The sequence below is a fragment of the Lepidochelys olivacea genome (assembly GCF_965140295.1).
Source record: "Lepidochelys olivacea isolate rLepOli2 genome assembly, chromosome: 6".
In the NCBI taxonomy this organism is placed as follows: domain Eukaryota; kingdom Metazoa; phylum Chordata; order Testudines; family Cheloniidae; genus Lepidochelys; species Lepidochelys olivacea.
In genome coordinates, this window is record NC_140416.1 from 97,494,629 (window position 1) to 97,520,336 (window position 25,708).

Consider the following 25,708-nt stretch of genomic DNA (forward strand, 5'->3'; position numbering starts at 1 on the left):
GACCATTCAGTCTTTGCTGCCACCTGTATAATATGTCGAGAATGTGGCTCTTACCGCTGCTTCCATTGTGGGACTTCTGATTGAGGGTTTGGGTAGCAAGGCACCTGCCACCCCCCAGGGTCCTCAGCTGCCCGGGGGCCGCCCTGGTGAGAGATCATTCTATAGCTGAATTAAATCCGGCCAATCCATGCCTAACCGCTGGTGAGCGTGTGCTGCACCCCTGGCAGGCAGCGTGCGCTGCTGTCCCTGCACGGCGCCTGCTGGGGAGAGGGAAAGCCTGCCCCGCTTGCCAGCTGGGCTGGCGGAGGGGAGTGAGCCTGGCGGGGAGGGGCTGAGCATGGGGGCTGGGCTGCCCGCTGCAGTCACTCTCACACAGGCAGAGGCTGGGAGGAAAGAGAGAGAGGCGCTGCTCCGGCGGAGGGATACAGCCCTACATATATAGCAGGGAGGTGCAGGCTCACACCTACAGCATTTGTCAGGGGGGAGCCGCTCGGAGGAGGTAGCAGCCGCAGCAGCTCCTGCTCCTTTGCTCGAGCAGCCAGTGTAGCAGCCCCAGCCCAGCCACCCCGCGCAATGGTAGGTAGCTGGCGTGCAGCGGCCGGTAGGGCAGACTTTGGAGCTGGCCTGGACGGGGGGAGGGGGGCTGGACACATCTGGATTTGCCATCGCAGTGGAGATGGCTGGCTTGTGACGAGCTGCTGCTGAGCTTCCTTGCCGCTGCGAGGGGCTGGGGCAGCCGCGTGGCGTTGGGCTTGGAGCCCGGCTTCCTCTGCTTGCCCACCCGCAGTGGGGAATTGGGTGGGAGCGAGGCTGGCTTAGGGGCTGCAGGGGACCCAGCAGCGGGGTGGGTGAGCGGCGGGGGTTTAGGGGGGCGGCTGATCGCCCCCCCCCCCAGTGTGAGGCGAGACTGGGCAGCCGGGCTGAAGCCTGCAGACCCCCCCCTCCCCCAGGCTGTTTCCCTGCGCCGCGTGGCCGCGGTTCCTTGCATCGCGCAGCGATGGGACCCGCTGCCGCTCGCTCTCCGCGAGGGCTGGGAGCTGCGGGACGCGGTGGCTAGGAAGCTGTCACTCCCGCGGCTGCTGGCAGTGCCCGCTTCCCTCCCCTTACCGAGTGCTGGGGCCGGTCCCGCTGGGCAGCTGGCGGTGCCAGCAGGGTGCCTGGGGCGGCTGGCTGGGATGCCGCCCCGGAGCGGGCAGTCTGCGCTGCAGCGCCGGGGGAGAGGAGTGGCTGAGCCGCCGCTGGGGCAGGAGGTGCGGGGCGCCCTGTGCCGCCGGCTGCAGCGGCTGCTCCGGGGCTCTGCCCAGCGCCCCTGGGTGGGAAGGGGCGGATGCCGGACGTGGGTGGCCTTCTCCTTAGCGGGGCGGGGGACAGCAGAGCCCCTCCCTCCATTGCTGGGGTGGGCGAGGGCACCCCCAGGCTCCCTGCTCCCCTCCCCGCTCGGGCTGGGACTAGGGCTCCCGAGGGGGGCACTAGGGATGAAGGTACCAATCCCAATTTCAGCACCAGCTGCACTGCGCAGGGTGGCTGGGGTGGGGGAGGCGAGGGCTCTGCGGCTGCTGCGCTTTTACCCCCCCAATCCTTAAACGCAGGAACGCCAAAATCCTTCGCAGGCTGCATTACATCATGTCTCCTCCTCTTCCTCGCCAGCCCCAGGAGGGTGAGACAGGGCCGCAGTGTGCGTCGTTTCCATTAGAAACTTCCCCGTTTCTGCTCGGGGTTAGTGGGAGGAGAGCAGCTGCTACAATTCTGGAGCCTTTATCTTTCCGGAAGGGGCCTGGCTTCCTCATTGGAGACAGGACTCTGGGTGCGCATGGGAACGGGTGGCTCCTGAGGAGTAGCTGCTTGGCTCCCTGAATGAGGGGTTTCAGGGGGACCTGGGAGCTGAAGGGGATGGGCAGGCGTCTGGGGATGGCAGAGAGATTCCACACTTGAATCACGCTCCTCACCGAAGGACGAAGACGGGATATTGGACAATAGCGAGAGTAGCTGCTTCTGTTTGGGGGCGGGCGGTGCTGCTGCAGTACATGGCTGCTGATCCCGTGGTTTGGTGGGGAGGGGTGCCTGTGGCGCTCTAGGAGAAGAGGGGCTCGCCTTCCTTGGGTTTTCTTTCACACTGACCTGGATTTTTAACATCCGTGCTATCCATGTTTACTTTAAAAGTGCATCACTTGTGCATAGACTAGGCTGTGTTCGGTCTGCTCTGAACATCGGGTTGCTGGACTGCAACCCTGGACTCTTAATGACACTGGGTTGAGAGAGTCTCCCCTCCCTGCAGTTTTTGCTTCCCATAGGAGCCGTGACAGCTGGGGTGCAGATTACCAAATATGATTGTGGGTCATGCTGGGTGTTCCCCACCCTACCCCCTCCACTTCCCCCTTCCTGTTGGGTGAAGGCTGAGATCACTGGGACAGGATTTTATGACTTGGCTGGGTGGGGTGATTTCTCTGGTGTAGGTACCTTTGCCCTGGTAGCTGGGGTGATCAGACAGTGTTTGTGCCTGTTGCTTAGGAGGGTGAACTGGATCACCTGCAAGGTCAGCTTTTTAAAAATAGACATAAATGCTGCTTGAAGACCAGAATATTGTAAGTTTCAAATTGGGGGGGGGGGCTTCAAACTGGTGCTGGGGATCTGAGTTCCTCTCTATTGAGGTGTGGCTCTATTTCCTGTTCTGCAGAGCATTGCTCTGATATGTCATGCTATGTAAATGACCTTTTCAGTTTCACTTACTAAAAGAGAATCTCTTTACTGGGACTGTAGTGAGGAGGGTGGGGTTAATACAAAGTGAGCCCTGGCCCACATACCCTCAGTTATGTTTTAATATTCTTAAACACACACACACAAAAGCTTTGTCCATATGAGGCTCCAATTAAATAATTAGTAGAAATAATTTCTTTCAATCACTATCCTTTTGTAATATTATCCATAAAAGTAGTCTAACTACAGATGGAAGTGCTTTTGGGGGTGTATGTGTGTGTATATATAATGTACACAACCTTTCAACCCCATTGTCCAGAGACCAACACAGAGTGTAACACATATACAGCTTATTTCACACTAGCATTTGACACAATTTCCTCATAAAAAGAGCTACGTTAGTGTAGCTAACTGCACCAGACTTAAAATTATTGCTGTTTCACAGGAGAAATTATAAGCATCTTGGTATCCTTCCTAACTGATCAGTTAAACTTTTTGTTATGTTTTTGTTTCTCAATTTGGTGTAAAAATTTATTTTTATTAAAACAATAGAGTTAAAAGCACAGGGTGCTAGGAAACAAATATGATTAACCTGATACCATGCAATCCTCTAAAAATACTGAAACCAATTAAGTGGGTTTTTCCTGTCTCTAAAGGAAGATAAAGGGTCTACACAGTTCTTAGAACATAAGAAAATGGCCATACTGGGTCAGACCAAAGATCCATCTAGCCCAGTATCCTGTCTTCAGAAAGTGGCCAATGCCAGGTGCCCCAGAGGGAATGAACAGAACAGGTAATCACCATGTGATCCATCCCTAGTCACCCATTCCCAGCTTCCGCCAAACAGAGGCTAGGGACACCATCGCTGTCCATCCTGGCTAATAGCCACTGATGGGCCTATCCTCCATGAACTTGCCTAGTTCCGTTTTGAACTCTGTTATATATTGTTCTCTGAACCTGTGGGATGGAGAGCTTTTTTGGGGGTGGTTAAAAATAAAACCCTTTTTGAAGCTAAGGATGAAATGTCTTGTGTTAAAGGAACATGTTTGGTTCCATTATGGGCCCAACAAAACACACATGCAGTTATCTGCTGATTTCAGATGTATTGGTGGTCTCAAGACACAGTATTTACATATTGTAAATGGCATAAACCTAAGAAATTATAGCTTAGAGACCTTTCATTGCATGGTAACATTCCTACCTAATGGAACTGTTACTTTAGTTAAAAGGCATAACAAATGAGATGTTGACAGAAAAGCATGTAATTCTAAGAACATGGCATAAATCCAGATCTTGCAATCATGGTATTATCCTATCGCAAGCTAAAAAACTGCTAGGTCAATATTGTGATGGAATATCTCCAGGAAACACTTGGGTTATGTTGAATCACTAGGGGATTTCTGCTTTGTGCCTTAAACTTGGCCATATTGGATTTCTCCATAAACTTGATCTGGCTATGGCATTCTTAACTAGTCCTAAAATGTGTAGTCTCTTTGTAGCATTAGCTATTACACTGAGTCTTAGATGTTGCTGCATGCCATTGGTGGGTGAAATCATTCTTCTGTGTATTGAGTACTCCTGGATTTCTGGGACTGAAAGGTGCAGTATAAAGGTAATACATTAAACTTCCTTACAAAGTCTGTATTGCATCTCCATTGCTTGACAGAGCTATAGGAAAACCATTTTCTAAAATAACTTTTCTACTCTTCATGTAGGCTGATCAGCTGACTGAAGAACAAATTGCTGGTAAGTATCCCAATTAAGAAAATTGGTGAGCCAAAAGAGAGCCAACATCTCCTTTGAATGTTGGAAAATATTTCTAAAACACTGCTGCATGTTCTCTCCTGAGTTTGAATATCAGTCAACAAGCAATACAGGCAATCTGCATTAAGTCTTTAAAAGTTTTGGCACATAATTGCTCTTCCCTCTTATTTCACTTGAGAAATTGTGTTTAAAGAAGCTGAAGGAACACTTCTTTGGATAATTGAGGCCCAGCACCTAGGTCTGGTGTGACTTTTAAAAACAAATCTTAATTCAAAACGAAGCTAAATAATCCCTTCCAAAGTTTGGAATCCAAATATTGCAACGTTCCAAAAGTTCAATCTTTCCTGAGATTGAAAGTGGAACTGACACGTGTGCACTCAACTTCACTTGCTACCATTTGCTTTCACAAGCCAAATCAACAGAATCTTTAAAACTTTTGAGTTCTCTTGTGTTGGCAACATATGTAAGGAAACTTTTTTCTCTTAAATCATCTCTAATCTAACACTGCCTTTCTAAATTAGAGGAAATGGTTAAGAGGGTAAAGCATGGGGTCTAAACTTTTGGGAGCCTATTATCATTTTAGTAATTCAAAAATAACTGATAAATGACAAAGGCATCTCTGTCAGGCATGTCTGGCTAACTCCCTTGTTTCTCTAATCTTTGCTCAGAGTATTGTGCACAAACTATTTGAAATATTGTGTTATTCATTACTCACTCCCCCACAAATAACTGCTATTGATGAGAAATGAACTTGACCCAACTGGGTTGCTCATAAACAGGGTAGCATGTGCTTATCCAAAACTTGCACAGCCTGATGTAATGTACAGGCTAGGGAGTGTGGTTAGAGGGCAGTGGCTTGGACTTGTGAGACATTTGTCAGAAAATACAAGTCTAAAAACACTAGTCTTCTGGTACAGACTGCAGACAAAGTGCATTTTAAAATCCTACAGCATGGACATTGGGGTCCGTCTTGTCACAAAGTATTATTTTGGTACTGTTTTGATGGTGTTCATAGTACTTAATGATTGGGCTGTTTCTGTCTTCAGAGTTCAAGGAAGCTTTCTCCCTATTTGACAAAGATGGAGATGGCACCATCACAACAAAAGAGCTTGGGACTGTCATGAGGTCATTGGGTCAAAACCCAACAGAAGCCGAATTACAGGATATGATCAACGAGGTAGATGCTGATGGTAAGTGTGGGGAAGATGCAGTTGGCAGTGTTTTACTCATGGTGAGTGTGCACACCCTACAAGCTTGGGTTTGAGCTGGGTAATGCAGCCTCTAAAGTCCCCCTCTTTCCTTTGACAGTATTCCATTAAAATCTGGTCCAAAAACAGTGTAGGGGTGGGGGGGGTTGTTTTTTTACCTATCAACATAAAACAACCACTTGATTTCACATTAAGTTTAATATGAACATAGTTGTTGTCATTAACTATACCAGTAGGCATGTGAATATGGGATAGTCAGAGTCAAAATATAATACTGATCAGGGCTTCTGCATCTGTGTCCTGCTCGCTGCTTCTATCCAGGGTTCAGTTTCCTTCCGCATCAAAAACTTGGGGTTTTTTTTTTTCACCTCTTGAATTACTGCAACCTATAGTTCTCTGGAGTACCAAGTAGCTTTCCCATATCTATTCAGTTACCCATCCCATATTGGTCTCAGTGGCAACATAATCTTTAATTTATATATTTTAATCCATTGTATTGGCCATGTAGTAAAAACTGACTTTTTCCTCTTCTCTTAAACTGGGTTAGGAGTTAGGCTTTATTTAGTAGACTGATAGGGAGATTGACTTGGGTAAATGGATGCCAGAAAGGGTAACACAAGAACTGTGTTCAAAACTTGCTTCAGATTCATGGATGTGCAAAGGGAAGGTGCTTCATACTGGCTCTGTCATGAGAGGAAAATTTTAACTACTATGGTATTACCAATATAATAGCAAATTCTTTAGTGTCTCTGACAAGGGTATAAAGTGTGTTGAAAGGCGAAGTGATTATTTGACCTTTGTGAAGAGACTCAAAATCAAAACCAAAACTACTTGTGAAGTGCAGGATAAAATTACTTGCAAATTGCTTAAGGCACAAGTGTCAAAGAATCACCTTCCACTTTTGGTTGCTGAGGCAAGTGTAATAGAAGAATTAGACAAGTCACTAATCAGTGTCATGAAATCTAGCCTGAAAATTAAATGAGTCTGAATCTCAGGGCTCCAATATAGTGAGCATATTCTATCCCTTTAATTAAATTTAACTTGTGCTACTTTTTGTACTAGGATGATGTGCCATAACCCCCTGCAATGGTCGCTTCTTAAAAGCTTGCAATCTACTTTAATCTTTTTTTGGGGTGGCAATCAACTTAATTGACAGATTGTGCCAACCATTAAGAATCTTCCAAGAATTGAAAATGGGTAACTTTTTTTGTTATGTGATGTAAAAGTAAGCTTCAAAATCAATATAGCTGTCTAAACACTGTTGGCCCTCTAAAGGAATTCTTAAACACTAAAAAACCAAGATTGGAAACTGTTAGAACAGCAACAAGGCTAATAAAACATGAGTGCAAACCTTGATGTAATAGATGTGCCACAGCAGGATGGCTTGACACAAGACTTTGGGTACCAGCATTGGGGCAGACTGTGAGGAAATGAGGCACAAACCCCAAATTGGTTGTGAGTTCTATATGTAGATTTCGCCAACCAGTTACCAAGTGTAAACTTCTCAGGCAGTAGAACAGCCTTAACATGTAGTCACAGATAGTTGCCTTGGGTACTTCAATCTGTCTGGCCACCCAGGTAAGCTTACCTTTGTGATAGATGGTTCTTTACACCAAAGATCACAGCAATATTCAAGTTACTCCCAGTCCATTTATCTCAGGTCAGTTGTACCTTAGATCTCTCACCAAAGACCATGCTTGTAGCCAATCCTATAATAAATTAAAGACTTATTAATAAGAGTTATTTACAAGGTTAAGGTGCACATACACATATAAATGAGTTCAATTGTTTAAAAAAATAAGCTGTAATGAACAACTTCTGTATGTCCTTAAGAACTAATCCAGGTTAAACGCTGGGGATCTTTTGCTTATGCTTAGTAATCCTTGCCCCTCAGAGCCCCAACAGCATAGAGATACAGTTCCTCCTTGTTAGGGATTTTTATTCCCTTTTCTCTTGTGCTTTGAGCTGCAAATTTATCTGATGAAAGAATTTCTCCCTTCAGCTCCTCATGATCAACAAAAGTTGTGAAAGTGAGCAATCGACAGTCTCTTGTCCTCTTTGACACTGGATGAACTATTGTAGAATATATCAATGGGCCTTCTTTGTTGGGCATGATAAACACCTTCGCATTTCATAGTAGTTAATAGAAAAGGAGTACTAGTCTCTAAGGTGCCACTAACAAATTTATCTGAGCATAAGCTTTCATGAGCTACAGTTCACTTCATCGGATGAAGTTGATGAAGTGAGCTGTAGCTCATGAAAGCTTATGCTCAGATAAATTTGTTAGTCTCTAAGGTGCCACTAGTACTCCTTTTTTTTTTTTTTTTTTTTTTTTTGCGAATACAGACTAACATGGCTGCTACTCTGAAACCTGTCGTAGTTAATGTTTCTCTCCTGTCTGGTGACTTGTGCAGTTAGGCGCTCACAGTGCAAGTGCTCAAGCATTGCCTTATAATATGGGATACAGATGTTATAGGTGAGATTAGACTTTATTGAATGCTTTTAAGTTGCTGCATGCATTAAACAATAAGCAAATTTTTCTAACTCTAATACATATTTTAACAATACTGACACACATGAACCAGACTGATCCCAGTTAGCCATCTGTCAATAGTCCAGTGAGGCAAGGGGACCTTAGCAGGAGCTGACGCCTTGTTTTGCCAGCATTACAAGGCATGTCTCTGGTCACATTAAAACACTTTTAACAGTAAATGGACATGGTCAAAAATATAGCCCCTAGGATGATGAATTGATGAATTCTGGGGTGTGGGTCTGGAGGGAAAGTAGCAGTCCATACAATAGTCCTCATTACTTCCATGTTTTCAGTGGTTGCTTGAGCATACTAGAGCTAAAAATGCTATATTAGCATTTTAGGGGAAGAGGAGTGACCTAAGCGTGACCACTTACAAAGTTCTTGGAAGCTTCTCTGGTTTTAGTGTAAAAATGGAAGGTAGCTCTTAAATACTTGATCAGTAATGAGACTTGTCCCTTCCTAACTCTAAAGCTAGCTTTGGTATCAGGGAAATGATGGGACTCTAAAGTACAGATTCATTTCTGTGTTTAAGGCAATGGCACTATTGATTTCCCTGAGTTCTTAACCATGATGGCCAGAAAAATGAAGGACACTGACAGCGAGGAAGAAATCCGTGAGGCATTCAGAGTCTTTGACAAGGTACTGCTAGAATCCAAAGCTTCAGACTTTTTTGAACAATTTTTAATGATGAGCCTCTTACTCCTAGCATTGCCCTGTGCTTGTCTGGAAGGTGGGTATAAGCCCTTCTACCAGCAGCAGGAGGAAAACTTATTTTGGATATTATAGAGTAGGCTTGCTGAAACTGCTCCGCCAGGAGAATTGGCCGGGGGGGGAGGCACGGTGGCAGCTGAGGCTCTTTCATGCTGGAATCCCTGGTAGCCATTCTCTCAAGAAACTGGGATGATTAGACTTGTTACCTATTTCGGTATGAAAGGTGTCTCCACTCTTTCTCCCCCCCCCCCCCCCCCCCAGTCTCATGACCTAAAGTACCTGAAAACAGGTGCAGAGGGCTTTGCTCACCTGTATGTAGACCTTTCATAAAGTTGAGATCCCCTGTTCAACTTCTAATATGCATGAGGAGGTGAAGCTTAGTAGTCTCTCTGTTCTGCTTATGGAAAGCTTGTTACCAGAAGCAGAGGCTCTCCATTTTTTCTCAAAAGACAGACATAAGCACAAGAACATCCTCTTCCCTCTACTTGACAGAGGGCATGGTTTCCCCCCCTTTGATTGTGTAAGATAACTATCTTCACATCACTAGACTTAACAGGACAGCCTTAATAGCCATAGCTAGTAAAAGAAATAATTACCCAAATCCAGAATAGATCTAGAGCATTACTAGAACAGTTTCTCTCCACTAGCTCAAGTATTGGGGACACTGGAGAACACCAGCTTCAAGTCCTCCTCTGCCATTCTAGGTTCTGTACTGCAGCTAGTAGGTGGAGTTTTGGATCATTTCTCAATGTGCTTTTTGTACTCTAGATCTTATTGCCCAGGAAGACACTCTAGGGAAACCAGCAGTTGGTTGAGGATGTGATGCTACAAAAGGTCAACTTGCTGCTCTTGCATTCTGTTGGCAGGAGGAATTAAGTTATTGAAAACACTGGGCTGACATACTGAAATTAAAGAAACCCAAATTAAAAGATAAATTACCATTCTGTTCTCCAGGGTACTGGAGACTTTCAGAAAGTGTCTGGAAGCATTCAGAACTTCTAAGAATCACACCTCCAAACTAATAAATATGATACAAATGTAGATGTGTGTGCTTACCTGGGTGAAAGAGTCAAAGATGTGTATGAGGCATACAAAGACCAAATCAGGTAAGGCTACTTACCTGGTCCAAATAAGTATAGCAGACTTCACTTTTGTTCTGGAACACACAGTCCTCCTTGTGTAATGGCTCCATCCTCTATGCTTTAGAAGGCATGACTATAGCATTTTCTGTGGTTGGATAAAATGAACAGTGCACCAGGCCTCCAGGCTGGGTACTAGGTTACTGATGCCTCAGGGCATCTGGGAGAATAAGTTTAATGTAGAACCATCTCAGCTAGGCTTTATGTTCATCTTCTGAATTGTCATTTTCAAACCTATGCAACTATCTTCCTTACAGGATGGCAATGGTTATATCAGTGCAGCAGAACTACGTCATGTTATGACAAACTTAGGAGAAAAGCTAACAGATGAAGAAGTAGATGAAATGATCAGAGAAGCAGATATCGATGGAGATGGACAAGTGAACTATGAAGGTAGAAAAAGATGCTCTTCTGTTTGTGCAATCACTTACAAACTCTTAAGTAAAGCTTGCTGGATGTTAAAAAAAAAAAAAAAACTTGATAATTTTGGAGTTTGAATTACTCTAACAATTCACTAAACTATCTACATTATTGAGTGAAAAGACTTGATCAGAGCTTTCTGTCTAGATTTTAGATGCATGGAAAGTTTATGCCAAGGGCAGTTAAGAGATTTCCTTGTGAAGTTAAAATTACTTTGAAGATACAGAAAGTCATGGTGGTTTTTGTCTTTTCAGAATTCGTACAGATGATGACCGCAAAATGAAGACCTCCTTTCACCTTTTTCCCCTCTAGAAGAATCAAATTGAATCTTTTACTTACCTCTTGCAAAAAAATGTTCATTTATTCATTCTGTTTCTGTATAGCAAAACTGAATGTCAAAATACCTTCTGTCCACAAACTGCATGTAATGGTTGGTGGTCCTGTCCCCAAAAGATCAAGTTAAACATCAGTTTTACAATCCAAGTAACTGTACTACCTTTAAAAAAAAAAAAAAAAAAAAATTAAAAAAAGGAAGCACTTGGTGAACTCATCAAGTTCCATTTGCTAATGACTATTACACTGTTTGGGCTGGCCAATTTTTCATGCATGCAGCTTGACAATTGAGCACAGTCAGACATTTTTAGTTAATTTAAAAAAAACAAACCCAAAAAAAGACTATTTTGTCCAACAGTGGATTCTAATTCAATTTGTAGTGTAAATTGTCATAGCTGGTTTACTTTAAAATTGGTTTATACCTCAGGATGGTATGCAGCAAAAATGGTCAAAGGATGCAAAATTTAGAGGAAAGTGCCCTAAATGTTGAATGGTTCTCCTGTATGTAGCATTGTGCTCCAAAAAAAGATGATCTTAACTATGGGTGGCATGTCTGTTATAATATTGGTTTAACATTGTCTGCATTGCACTATAGTGAAACGGGTGTCAGGCTGTTACCGTTCACAAAATTTTTAAAAGAAACCTTCACCAAGGGAGCATCTTTGGACTCTCTCCTATTTTTAAAACCTTCTGTACCATGACTTGGAGCTGGCAGAGTAGCCTGTGGACTTCAGCACAACTATCAACATCGCTGTTCAAGCTATTACAGTTTGTCCATTCCAAGTTGTAAATGCTAGTCTTTTTTTCCAATAAAAGACCATTAACTTAAAGGTGGTGGTAAATGCTTTGTAAAGCTGACTTGTATATAAATTTAGACACTAAACCAAAAAAGCAGTAGGAAGGAAATGTTTTTATGAATGACTTGCTGCTAAATTATAATGCACATGTATGCAATAACTTATCCCATATCTCTTAAAGATGGCAAGGACTGACCTCTTGTAACCAAGACCTTTGCTATAAATAAATGAACTTGTGCTTGCCTTTCATATCATGACAATGTTAATTTAGTTGGTGTCAAACTAGTGTAATGCTGACTCTACAACTATCAGTGTAGACACAACACTTCATTTCACTAAAATGGAGTGCTGTCAGCCTAAGTGCTAACAATAGGAACTACATGCAGGTGTCTTCTTATACACATTATTTAAATCTATTTGAAAGCTTGGACAGCTCCATGGAGTCTAGGCTGTCTGACACTCTGTGCCAAAGCAAAACTGGGTGGACAGGGAGGAATTCAAGACCTAAGTTCCACCAAGGGGAAAGGGCAAAAGAGCACTTGGATGCACTCCAGTAAGCAAAGTGGGGCCAAAGGAACTAGCACAAGCTTTTTTTGGAAGCTAGAACTGCTGTCTCGGCTGACTTCTCAGATATTGCCACATCAGTTTCCCATGTCAAAAACAAGTTGGCACTACTCCTCTGCATGTAGCAACATTCTTAATCATTTCAGTTCTGCCAAGTGACATTCTCTATTCCTCAACTCTGTTGTGAACAACTGCACAGCAGCCATATCTGCAGTGTACCGAGCTTTCTGTCTGAGCTTGAAGAATGCTTTTAATCTGACTATATCCACTTTGGATGGCTTTTGTGTTCAGGGGGGATATGTAGTCCTTGGATCCTTAATTGTAACTTAATGTTTCTTCACATACATAGCTGGACTTGTAAATGTTAACTACAAATTCAAGGCATAATAGGGTGGCAGTTCCATTCTTGGGAGAGACGTGGGTTAGTATGTCAGGATAGCTTTAGTTTTCCCCTACATTGAACTAATACAGCCTTTCCAAAAATGTAGAACCAGGTGGCTGTTTCAGAGTACCAATCACTTATAACATGTAAAGCCCCTGTGGGCTGAGCAATTGTGTAGTATCTCCTAACCACTAACTTGAAGTGGGTGGGGTACTTTATGAAAGACTGCATCTCTTCTGCTGTATTCTTAAACACATTAGGTGAGTTAACTTAAATGCTTGCTAGTAAAGAGAGTTCTGCTCTGAGTAGTATCTAACTTGATTAGAAATGAGTGTGGCAATGCTGACGTGCCCTGTATCTTCTTTGAGGGCAGCAGCATGTCTACACTGTAGCTGGGCTTAAGCCTCCAACCACAGGTAGACAGGTTTGTGCTAGCAGGGCTCCAGCTAGTGCACTAAAAATAGAAGTGTGCATGCTGAGGCTTAGGCAAAGTATTCAAGATTTGGGCATACCTTGAATTCATATAGAGGCAATATATTTTCTGTCTTATCTATCCCTTTTTCTAATGATTTCCCAACACTCCGTTAGCTATGTGTTAAGGCTGTGTGTACTTAATCTTTTTAAAATTGGGAAGTTGGACACTTAATTCCAAATATTTACTTCTAAAATAGTTTTAAGCATAAGTCAAAATGTACAAGATGCTGAGCCTAATATTTAACTTTTATGAGCCAAAATAAACTTTAATGCTACAATTGAGCCAAACCTGCTTTTTAAAAAAATCCTGTAAAATTAGATTTTGCTATGCCATTAAAATCTACAAAATCAAAACAGTCCCCTCAAGTGATTGTCACTGCTCTTCTCATAGTTTTAAAAATAGTGAGCAAAGTCCAAACTGCTATTTAGAGTCAGACAATGTAATAGGCCACAAATTAGGCCTCTGGCAATATGAAAACAAAATTGTTGTCTAGGTAACAAAACTTTTATAGAAGGCATCTGTAGCAAGCAGTCACATTTGCTTTTTATATTAATTGAATTCTAGTAAAATTAGACAAGATTACTCAAATATCCAATGTTTCTGGACCATAAATGAAAGATTTCCTCAAAATATTCTGTTAGTAATTCAATCTTTTGAGAGCTTTGACTACTACAACCCTATTTATATATACAAATGCTATTTTCTGGATCACACAATTACAAACAACAAAACACCAACCCCAAACCCTCAACTATTTCATTCAAATACAGGGCTAATATAACCAATCAAATAATGGAATTATAAAAATTTTGATCAAACTTCTTCCCTCTGAAGTTGTGATAGTGGAGAGACTTGAATAGTTAATAATGAACTATCTAACTTCTAAGGGCTTGTCTACACATAAAATGCTGGAGGTGCAACTGTTGTGCTTCAGTGTAGACACTACTTACGCTGAGGGGAGGTTTCTCCCATTGGCATAGATAATCTAGCTCCCTGAGAGGCAGTCACTATATCAACAGAAGAATTCTTCCATTGACCAAGCACTATCTACACAGGGGTGGCTTAACACCACCTGGATTTTTCACACCCCTGAGGAATGGAGCTAAACTGACCTAATTTTCTAGTGTAGACCAGGCCTGCAAAAGAAAATTCTTCTCACAACATAAAGCCACTTTTTCCCCCTGCAAATCTGAGTGGTTTAAGATAAATACAGGAAAATTTGTATTTAAGATTAAGCAAGAAGCAGAAGGAGGTGTTAGACCTGGAATGAGCTAATCCCTAGAACAGACAGAAGGAGGTGCCTCAGCAGTGAATGGACCCCATATAACTTTTAGCCCAGTGGTTAGAACACTTGCCTGGATGTGGGAGAACCTGGGTTCAATTACCCCCCACTCCAGGGGGCAGAAAGGATTTGAACAGGTGTCTCCTACCTCTCAGGAGAGTGCTATAATTCTGAACTATTGGATAGTCTGATGTGGGATTGCCTCAGTGTCTCCTGTTAAAGCTGTTCCACGTTGCATAAGTAAAGAGTCATTGGAGCAGGGTATGGACCTTGGGACTTTCATTTTCTAGGCAGGTGCCCTAACCAGGCTGTACAGTCACTCACTCTTTTACTGGCCTAATGACAAGTGTTTATTAACATTTGAATAGCTTCAACTGGAGACACTGAGGTAGGTCCCCTGTTAGATTAGCCCATAGCTCAGTGGTTAGAGTGCCCTCTTGAAAGGGATGGGAGATCCCTCTTCAAATCTTTTCTCACCCTCAGGCTGAGGTAGGAATTGAACCTGCTTCTCCCACATCCCAGACTAGCACTGTAACCACTGGGCAAAAAAAAGGTGGGCACCACTGCCATGTGTGGAGTGAGGCATTTCCCACAATAAATATCTTGGGTGCCTAAGCCACCTGACACCAAGACAGGTGTTCCTGGGTGTGGAACAAAAATAGAGAAAGACATCTCCCTGCAGTCTGGACTTAAGATACCATACTTCCTAAGAGGTGCATGGGACCCACCACTCTCATCAATATCTCCCATTGGCTAGTTTAGGCAGTTCCCTGCCTAGCATACTGGCTTTTGTGAATTGCTTTCTTAGGCACCTATCTCATCTTACGCATTGTACAGGGAGACTAGGCACTTAACTCAGGCTTCGTTGAGCAAAATGTTATTCCAGGGATTTTCAAATATCCAAGCCCCTTGGGGACTGATTCTTCAAGGAGAACTGCATAAGTTTTCTCCCAGTGAACTCATTGGATCTATACATATGTGCTGGAAGTAGGAGTGCTGGGGGTGCAGCAGCATCCCCTGGTTTGAAGTAGTTTCTATCATTTACAGAGTTTGCAGTTTTGTTTAATGGCTTTCAGCACCCCCACTATAAACATTGTTCCAGCACCTATCTATGTGTAGCCACAAGGATCAGTCCACACAATAATTCTTACAGGTTCAGGGAACAAGTTCTGTTTGTGGAATATGTATTGCTGGACATGTGTAGAGATCAAGAAAATGAACACAGGTGATTTTCAGAATCCAGGTGGAGCTTGCAGGGCAGACAGTTAGGAAAACCACTGTTGTTTTTGTAAATTGAGCAGATTTGACCCAGAAGTCCTTGGGAGATAATAAAGGGGAACCTTTTAAAACACTTCTAGATTTTTACTTTTCAGAGTAGAGGTACACTTCTAAAATTTTTAGCTTCAACATTATAAAGTTCAAAGGGGGAAAAGAGTCAATTAATGGTAACAAGTAATAAAGACAAAATATTCAGGAAGAGCAAAAACTCTTGCTTAAAGGGGTGAAGAATACAGCCACAAACAGCTTCTAAACCTCTCCCAGGATCCTTTGGAGTGGGTGAAGATGGATGGCACTGCATCATAATGGCAGAAAAGGGTTTTAAAACATCTCACCCAGCATCTCCTGGTGTAGACAGTGCCAGACAACACACAATGGAGACAGTGACAGCAGAGAAGTTTTAGTCCCTTTCTCCTAGCATCCTGTGGGGGTAGGTGTAGTTTCCTGATGCTGCCTTGGTCTTGCTATTCTGTTATGCTTTTTCATATAAACAGTTCAGCAATGTAGCTGGGAAATCTTTTATACATCTCTCTAGAAAGTCACTTCAACCCACTTTAATTTGAATTGCCTCATAAGTCAGCATTTGCTGAGCTACTAAAGGAGTTATTAACTACACAACTTTTCCAGGCAATAAGGTAGATATTCCAAAAATCCTTGGTTCAGGATATCAAGGAGTTTTGGGGTTTCACTTTTGAAATGAATAAAAAACATTTCCCCACAGAACTCTTTCCTGTACAAGTTTTGTAGTTGCCATAACACTTAATTAGAAAAATACACCCAGCAGCGTTTAAAAAACAAACATTCAAAAGGGAACAAATTAAATCAATTCAGCCAGCCATAAAAATCCTGCTTTTGATCCCCCATCCTTCCATACTTAACTGTTTTACAGAGAGTTATGCAGTACATACTAACTCATTAACGAATTGTTACCTTTGTATAGTGAATGCCTATGGGGAGGGAGGAGAGAGATTTGAGCATGATACTGTCTCATTTCTTAAGCATTTTGTTGTAAACAAAGCTACAGATTTTGAATGGAAGCTTGCTGGGGAGTGACTTTCTCTAGCAGCAGTGCTGTCATTCAGTGTCACATTTTCATTAAAATATACCCTTCTCCCATCCAGCTTTATGTACGTATATACATGTACACGCACAGAGACACATTTATGAAAACTCTCTTAGCTGTCAACCTGCAGCAGGCTAAAACTTGTCAAACAGGTGCTCTCCCCATGCTGAGCTTTTCTTTCTGGTAGATGGCAAAACACAACAGTGATTTTAGATGGGTTTTGATTGAACTACTGCCAGGTTTTGTTGTTGCTGGGTATATTGTGTGTGTATGTGTATGCAGTGGAGTGTAATAAAATATAAATCTCCCCAAGCATTCAGACTTTAACTTAGATGGGTTTCTTTTAATAACTATGTTTGTTTAATAGATGTAAGTACATCAGAAATGCCCACACACAAGCTCCAGGTGTCCTTATGATTAATTAAACTCATAATCACATGGTGATAGCCATCCAGCAGCATAAGAATAGTATTGAAAGAAAATAACTTTTGTTGATTTACTGACTGAGTTAATTTATCTCTTCCATTGCCAGGTAAGATGTTTTACAGAAGCATAGTTAACATGTGAAAATAAGCTATTATGCATAATATTTTCCAAACAAATGAGTTTCTAGTGAAAGACCCTGCCATTTCACCACCAATTTAGGGTGTCATTCTTTTGATTTACTCTACATACATATATAAAAAACATACATTAAAAGAACATCATTAAGATTGAAAAGTCAAGCTCTCAAAAGTTAGGAAATGCCAGAGTTAAGGTTGCCTGTACAACCTTAATTTGGCCCCCTTGGACATTGTGATGACTCATCCCTGAGTTACCTCTGAGCCTGCCTAAGCCTGAGTTACCTGTGAGCCTGAACCTACCTAAACCTGATGATTCATCCCAGAGTCAGAGAGTCTGATGAGTTAGCAGAAGCAATTACCAGCAGGTCTGTTGACAGGCCCCATGCCATTCAACCAGGATTCAGCCAATCCAGAGACAAGGACCCACCCAGGTGATCCCAAGGCTGGTATATAGGCTCCTAGGGGAAGTACTCTCTTGTCTGCTCAATATCACTAGCTGGCTGGGAGTACTCCCATTATTAGTAGTTTCAACAGAGTGATCATGCTCCTGCTCCAGTCCCTGCCCCTTGCTTCTTCTCCAGCTCTAGCCACCCTTGCCCCTGCTTCTATTCCAACATAATCCTGTGCCTGTTTCCATGCTAGCCAACACCTGTTCCAGCCTGCATCTGCTCCTGTCTCAGCTGGTTGTCCAGCAATTCTGACATGCATATAGGTTGCTCTTTAATTACATGATCACATACTATTTTTCCCTCAATTGGCATCATAATGACACCCACATGGGGCATCAGCAAGGTTGGAACCTTTATGTTCAGCACGTAGACCTCTTCTACTTGAGCCACTGGCATAACTGATAGCAACAGTAGTAGCACCACTGGGGGAGATGGGACAGTTTGCCAGTGTGTTTCATAGTTATTTGCAGACAGCAGAGAATGCTGAGTCTCGGGAATCCGGAGTTCCGTTCCAGGCTCTGGAGGTGAATGTGCTCTAGCTGACAGAAGCTCTTCTGACCATTCCCCCAAAGTGTGACTCTCTTCTACTCTGTCCCCTACAATGTGCCCTTGTTCTGTCTCTTCATCACACTGGCTCCTCATCCCAGCACCAGTCTCCATACCTCAGGCTTCCCATCCCACTTCCAGTCTCATTGCCAAGTAAGTCCTAATCTTACCCTTCTGGACTCCACATCAGAGTCCCAGGTTTCCCAATCCCAGTCCCAGTCTCATTGCCCTCCCAGTTCCCCACCCCCCACAACTCCTCATCCAATCTGTCTCTCACTCTGACCCTGACCTCCAGTTTCCACACCCCCTACATAACCCATACCCACTGGCTCCCAGTCCCAATCTACTTACACATGCTCATCATCCAAACACAATGTCCCCGGCTCCCTGGCTTCTTGTCCCAGTCTCTTTGCTTAACCAGTCCTGGTTCTTCCCCTGGACACTGGCTCCTTGTCAGATCTGTCTCCTCTTCCCCCTCATCACCTTCTCCCTGTCTTCTGTATTCTCAGTCCCAGTCTCCTTTCCCAACAGGTCTCAGTCTTTTGTCCTTTCCCAGCCCCTGGGCTTCTCATGTGATCTCAGTCTTCCTCGCCATCGACTGGCTCTCTTTTCCTCCTGCCTTGTGGCCATCCCTGGCTCCCAGTCCCAGTCCATTGCACAGCAAATCACAGTCTTCTCCCCTCCCTTTACCCCACCACTCCCTTCTTCTGCCTCTGGCTTCCAGCCCCAATTCTAGTTTCCATGACCAGCCAGTTTCTGCTTCATCACAGGCTCCTTGTTCCAATCTATTCCCCGCTCCCATCCTTCTATCTACATATCTGGCTTTTGTCCCCTCTGCATTGAAATCAGGCAACTTCCTTCCCTACAGTTGCCTGAGCCCAGCAGGGGGTCACTGAGAGCACAAGAGAGTCTCCCTGGTCGCACAGCCGGTGCCTGGACATGGATCAGCCTGCAGAAGCCCAAGCTTCAATTGCAGGGAAAGTCCTGCTTATCTCAGGGCTGGAGCATGACCAGGGCAGATGGACTCTTCAGGGAAGGTAGCTAATCTAACTAAGAAATCTAAGAATTCTCTATTAAACATCTGTGAACTGTGATTTTCCAAAGGCTTATAATTTTGTCATATTTGGCTCCTTTTCATGGGGAGGCAAAAGGCACATCCCTGAAACAAAGGCCTCTCTCTGCCAAATTTCAAGTGTCTGCTCCAAAGCATGGGGACACTAGAGCTTCTCAAAGAAAAGGTCACCAGAATTGTTAATGTGGGCAGCACAATTTATTTTTCCTTATTCTCGGAAAGAGCTGAACTGTTTTGGCTGAAATTTTCCAAAATATTTAAGCCTGAGATAGACCCCCAGCAAGGAAAATTTCAGCCCGAACAATTATACCTGGCAAAGTTATAAGCAACTGAAAAGAGGGTCTTATAATGGGAAGTGTCGGGCAACCTTAAAAATAGGCAGTGATACCCACCCCTCCTATAATCACTACAATGCTCATCACCATAATATTGAAGTACTATGGAAGAGACAAATGAAAATTTCAATTTCCCTGAAAGGAAAGAGGAATAGCAATATTGTATTTCAGAATAATGATAACATTTTTGTTGATTAAGGAATGTTGAAAATATGTTATTCTTGTCATAGTTACTTATTTTCCAGTGTTACTGACCAGTCTAGTGATAATTAGAACATATCTACATTTGTGAAGACTGCCTCTTCCTACATTTGAAATAGTACTTTTATCTCAATATTTGCTGCTATTTATGTCAGTATAGAAATTGCATGATAAATTCATGCTCCACTTGAGGTCAATAAGAGTATTACAATTAAATTTCTTAAGAGCCAGATCAGTCTCTCTCTATATATGAGCATACCCACATATTATGGACGTTTCACCAACTACTGAAATGCAACCACCTCAAGATTGGAATGTGGTAGCTTTTTAAGGGCCCACTCTTGCCATCATGTTGTTCCCACTGAAGACAGATGAATTCGGGTAGCAGCCTGGAGCCCTGATGTCATACATCATTGCTACATAACAGTTTGGAACAAGATGGGGGCAGCTGTGTAGTGTATCCAGTTGAATCTGCAGAGACATATAAGTAGGTAGAGTGTTCATTACCTAAAGTGGATTTTAGTCAGGACACAAGTGCTAACAACACTACTCTGGCAAAAAGTGCCATTGAATTATAATGACCATAAATGGTCAGAAAGTCAGTTTTACATCTCAGCTGAAAGGCAGCATGTCCAATAATACCGTGTTGGGGACTGGTTCAATTCTGGCTCAATCTTTATTCCCTTGCGTTTCCACCCATTAAATCTTCCCCATCTCATAAAATAGAGTAGTTATCAGTGGTTCACAGTTAAGCAGGAAGGGTATATCAAGTGGGGTCCCACTGGGATCAGTTCTGGCTCTGGTTCTGGTCAATATCTTCATCAATAATTTAGATAATGGCATAGAGAGTACATGTATAAAGTTTGAGGATGATACCAAGATGGGAGGGGTTGCAAGCACTTTGGAGGATTAAAATGATCTGGACAAACTGGATAAATGGTCTGAAGTAAACAGAATGAAATTCAATAAGGACAAATGCAAAGTACTCCACCTAGGAAGGAACAATCAGTTGCACACATACAAAATGGGAAATAAAGGAAAGAGTTCTGTGTGTTACAGTGGATCACAAGCTAAATATCAGTCAACAGTGTAACACTTGCAAAAAAGAAAAAAGAAAACATCATTTTGGGATTTATTAGCAGGAATGTTGTAAGCAAGACACAAGAAGTAATTCTTCTGCTCATTATGCCTCAGCTGGAGTGTTTTGTCCAGTTCTGTGCACCACATTTCAGGAAAGATGTGGACAAATTGGAGAAAGTCCTGAGAACAGCAACAAAAATAATTAAAAGTCTAGAAAACATGACCTATGAGGGAAGATTGAAAAAATTAGGTTTGTTCAGTCTGGAGAAGAGAAAATACTGAGGGGAGGAATGATAACAGTTTTCAAGTACATAAAAGCTTGTTACAAGGAGGATGGAGAAAAATTGTTCTCTTTAACATCTGAGGATAGAACAAGAAGCATTGAGCTTAAATTGCAGCAAGGACTGTTTAGATTGTACATTAGGAAAAATTTCCTGTCAGGGTGCGTAAGCACTGGAATAAATTGCCTAGGCAGGCTGTGGAATTTCCATCACTGGAGATTTTTAAGAGCAGGTTAAACAAACACCTGTCAGGGATGGTTTAGATAATACTTAGTCCTGCCATGAGTGCAGGATACTAGACTAGAAGACCTGTCGAGGTTCCTTACAGACCTCTGATTCTATGAAACATAGAAACTGGAAATGGACCTAACAGGTCATTTATTCTATCACCCTGGCAATCTACACTTTTATACATATAAATACTTATATAGTGACCAGCCTGCACCTGAGGATTCCAAGTAAATTAGCTTTTCATTCTCAAGATGGAAACACCCTTGTTAGACAAATTGACATAAATGCAGAGGACTCCAAAGGACTGTGGGACACCAGCTCTTTGGAGCACTAGATCAAGGAAACAGCCAATGAACACAACATGTAGGGAGCAATTAAGGAAAGCTAGATGCTCATCTAATTCTGCTGTGGTGGAATTCATTTCACTGTAGCAAAGTGCCTTGGAAGAGATGCTGAAGAAAAGGATTACACTATTCTTAAAGAAGAGTCTCTGTTGACAAAAAGACTCTGTCCCAGATTACAAGATGGCTGTGAAAGCCTGAAGAAAAACTGTGCTAAAAGTACACATTTGAAAAGTCTTTTACACGAGACACATCTCTGTGTATTCAGAATTCTTCCCATGCTGTTCCCATTATTCAACAAAATCTGCTGGAGGAGAAGATAAGACTGGCGAAGCAGACTCAAGAGAAAGGAGAGCTACTTCAAAGGTTCAAACTGGTCAAGGTGTACAAATCCAATAATAATTTGTCAGAGTTGCAGCCTTTAACAGCCAAATGGAGCAGCAACACCTAAAGTGATTCTTTATGAGCTCCAATCAGCCTTGTCTGCAGATGGAAAGAAACCGAGATTCACTATGTTGATAGACAATTTTGGATTAGAAGAACAATTACTTCATTACAGAAGAACAGAAGAAGACTTTACAGTTACATAGTCTACACTTAGAAAACTCACAGTTATAAAAACAATGTCTTCAGAAAAGGTTGAATAAATTCTGATTCCATCAGTAGTATTACATCATCATGCTACTCTGTGCCAGACTAGTGGATTGTGCTAATAGACTGTTCTTAAAATCATGTATTAGATGCAGCATGTATAAGAGGCAGTTATTTTCTGGAGAGGATTGACTCTTGTGGACTGATGTAGCAAAAGCTGAGTCTTACTGAGAAAATTGCCATTAGTGAATATGAAGAAATATGAAAATAAAATCTAGTAATATGTACTTATCAGCTGGCAGTTGATGGGTTTTACACAGTACATTCTCTTGCTCATTATGAAATAATGGACTCAAGTTAGGTGCTGCTTCTAATTATACTAAGACGTGGAAGAATTGTGCCCTTTGTTTGTGGGGAACAAAATCTCCATCTTCACAAAGTTTCTTCCAACTGCCAGTCAACTGATGCCAGCATTCTAAGGATTAAGTAGTGGTGTAATCAATTTGCACATTCTTAATTACTAAAGTAATATTGAGGTCTTATACATGGCTTTATTTCCTGTGATTTTATTAGAATAGAACCTATTTATATAGTAACAGAGGTGCTGTTGGCAGTTTACAGACATAATAAGTCCCTGACCCAAGTGGAATCTAACCTAATTAAAACAGATAACACATTGAGGATGGGAAGAGATCATTTGGGTGTGTGGGAAAGAGGAAAAACATTTTTGGAGGGTAATTGCTATTTGCGCACTATTAACTTCTAGTTTTTGTATATATTTTCAAAGCTATCCCAAAGTAATAATTGGAGAAATTTTTATTTTAATTCCATATATTTCCTACTTTAGGGACTAACATTAAGACTACTTGTTGACTTGTCTCCATCCTCCCTATAAACTTTGGGGGGGAACCTTGGTTTCAGTTGTTAACATCATTGTTGAAGGACCAATAAACTGATGGTAAAATTCTCACTTTCATCTTTGCAAATTCTCAGTCCAGTGGGTTATAAACATACATTTCCATTCAGGTTTTGTGATAAATCCGGTTGGCTTCACTTTCAGTTAATAGGACATGAATATTTCAGTCTAGATCTTGACCTATTTTAAAGTTGTTATAACCATGAGGCAAATTTTCTCCAGAGTCTATATTTCTAAATGTTAAAACTCCATCACTATTTAGGAAAACTAACTCAGTGGCCTCTGCTGATAAGCCAACAATAATTTTGTTCTGTTGCTGCAGAAAGGCACTTACGGACTGGTGCCCCATGAGTTGTGATACTTAGACATGACTGGTAGCTGAACAAAGCAGATTCATTATTAGCTCTGAATTTTCTTTGATTCCGTAGATCTAGGTCAGACTGAGTGTTACCCTAATGGGGTTTTGTGGTTTCATTTAATTTTTTATTATAGCTTTCTTTTTCTTTAAAAAAAGAAAAATATTTAAAAGGAAAAAGGTGTTAACGGTAGAAACCAATGGGCAGGAAAACTGGGTTGATAGATTCTTAGTGAAGACTACAAGAGGGGGTCTTGGTGGGGGTAGAGTAAGCAATATGCTCACAGGGGAGATCTGTGCTGGAGCTTGAGAAAGGGAAAGGTTGTTTCAGAGCCTGCTCCAAAAGAATCCCTGCAGAGAGACGAGTGGGTGCTGGGGAGGAATGTTTGAGAGGAGATCCAAAGTGGTAAGTGAAGTAGAAGCAGCAGCTTGGTTGTACGACCCATCTTAAAGATGGTATCGCCAATTGCATTTTGGCCCACTGCACCAAGTGGAGGTGTTGGTTCTGAAGGGCATGGTTCACCTGATAAATCACTAATTCTAGTTCCAATAGAACCCTAGCATTTTCTCCATCCAAGCCAGATACAACCCAGCCTAGTTTGTGAGAACTCATGAGGCCCCAGTCTGAAGCTGAAGTCAGTGGGTCTAGAGGCTTGAATAAGTAGTATTTGGGTGATTGAAGATTGCAGGATCAGACCCTTGAAATGTAACAATGACATTTCCAATATTTTAGAATATAGCAAGGTGTTTTCTAGCTCCTCATTATAGTCTGTGGGCCTGATTCTCCACTTCATTACAAATGTTTGACACCAAGGTCACTCTATTGAAATTAATGAAGTGCCAACAGAATAAAAACTAGTGTAATGGAGCACTGAAATAGATCCCAAAGTAATTACCTTACTTTAAATAACTTAAACTGTCTGAAATAAGGGATGGGATACAGAGCCTATCACCTCTACATCACTGATTCAAATCTGACCCATTAGTAGTTACCAAAAATTATCAACAAGTGGGTGTTTGGCAGCCTACGTAAATACTATTTATAGCACCATTGTGCATGAGTTAATGGTCTCAGTTCACTTGCTAGCTTCCACATCACAAAACTAAAACTAACATCACAATTTGCACTAATTAGTCTCCTAATTCATAACTCAGGCAGCTAAATAAGTGCCTTGATTTTTCAGAAGGGCTGCATTGAGTGAATTTTGAGTGAAAATGTTCATGAAAAACATGAGCCCTAAGAATAGTAAATAGCTTGGTGTTTAAGGCACTCAACTGGGATGTGGGAGACCTGTGTTGAAGTCCCACCTCTGAATCAGGTACAATAGGGATTTGAAGCTGGGTCTCCTTTAGCATAGGTGAGTGCCTTGACCACAAGGCTATTGGCTAGTATTCTAGTATGCTTGTTCATTTTGACCACAAATTCCATCCTGGACCTGAGAAAGTTTCTGAACTCTTCCTGTGAAATTTTCCAGTTTTTGTCATATTGGCATTTTCCAATGAAAAACCATTTAATCAAAAAGTTCCTGACCAGCTGTAACTATCAGTGACAGGTATCTAACTTCAAGCTTCCAAGTCTGAAAATTAGCCTAATAAGAACCACAGTGCAGGAAGCTACTGTGGTTATTTCAAACCACCATACTGGAAAATCAGATGTCAAGAATTATAACATTCATAAACCAGTCGGAGAACACTTCAATCTCTCTGGTCACGCAATCACAGACATGAAGGTTGCTATCTTAAAACAAAAAAACTTCAAATCCAGACTCCAGCGAGAAACTGCTGAATTGGAATTCATTTGCAAATTGGATACTATTAATTTAGGCTTAAATAGAGACTGGGAGTGGCTAAGTCATTATGCAAGGTAGCCTGTTTCCTCTTGTTTTTTCCTACCCCCCCCCCCCCGATGTTCTGGTTTAACTTGGATTTTAACTTGAAGAGTGGTCAGTTTGGATGAGCTATTACCAGCAGGAGAGTGAGTTTGTGTGTGTATGGGGGTGGGGGGGATGTGAGAAAACCTGGATTTGTGCAGGAAATAGCCCAACTTGATTGTCATGCACATTGTGTAAAGAGTTGTCACTTTGGATGGGCTATCACCAGCAGG

At 42.2% G+C, this 25,708-nt stretch overlaps 1 protein-coding gene and 1 pseudogene across 2 annotated transcripts; both read left to right on the forward strand.

The window, feature by feature from the left end:
• Positions 1 to 390: 390 nt before the first annotated feature.
• CALM1 (calmodulin 1) lies at positions 391 to 11,632 on the forward strand. Its single transcript, XM_084631332.1, has 6 exons — positions 391 to 576; positions 4,410 to 4,440; positions 5,505 to 5,648; positions 8,732 to 8,838; positions 10,307 to 10,442; positions 10,724 to 11,632. Exons 1-6 carry the CDS (start codon positions 574 to 576, stop codon positions 10,750 to 10,752), a joined length of 450 nt encoding a protein of 149 aa, XP_084487458.1. The 5' UTR covers positions 391 to 573; the 3' UTR covers positions 10,753 to 11,632.
• Positions 11,633 to 21,652: 10,020 nt separating this feature from the next.
• LOC311521488 (swi5-dependent recombination DNA repair protein 1 homolog pseudogene) lies at positions 21,653 to 22,332 on the forward strand (annotated as a pseudogene). The gene is made up of 2 exons: positions 21,653 to 21,764; positions 21,991 to 22,332. The product of its transcript is annotated as a swi5-dependent recombination DNA repair protein 1 homolog pseudogene (transcript).
• The last annotated feature ends 3,376 nt before the right edge of the window (positions 22,333 to 25,708 follow it).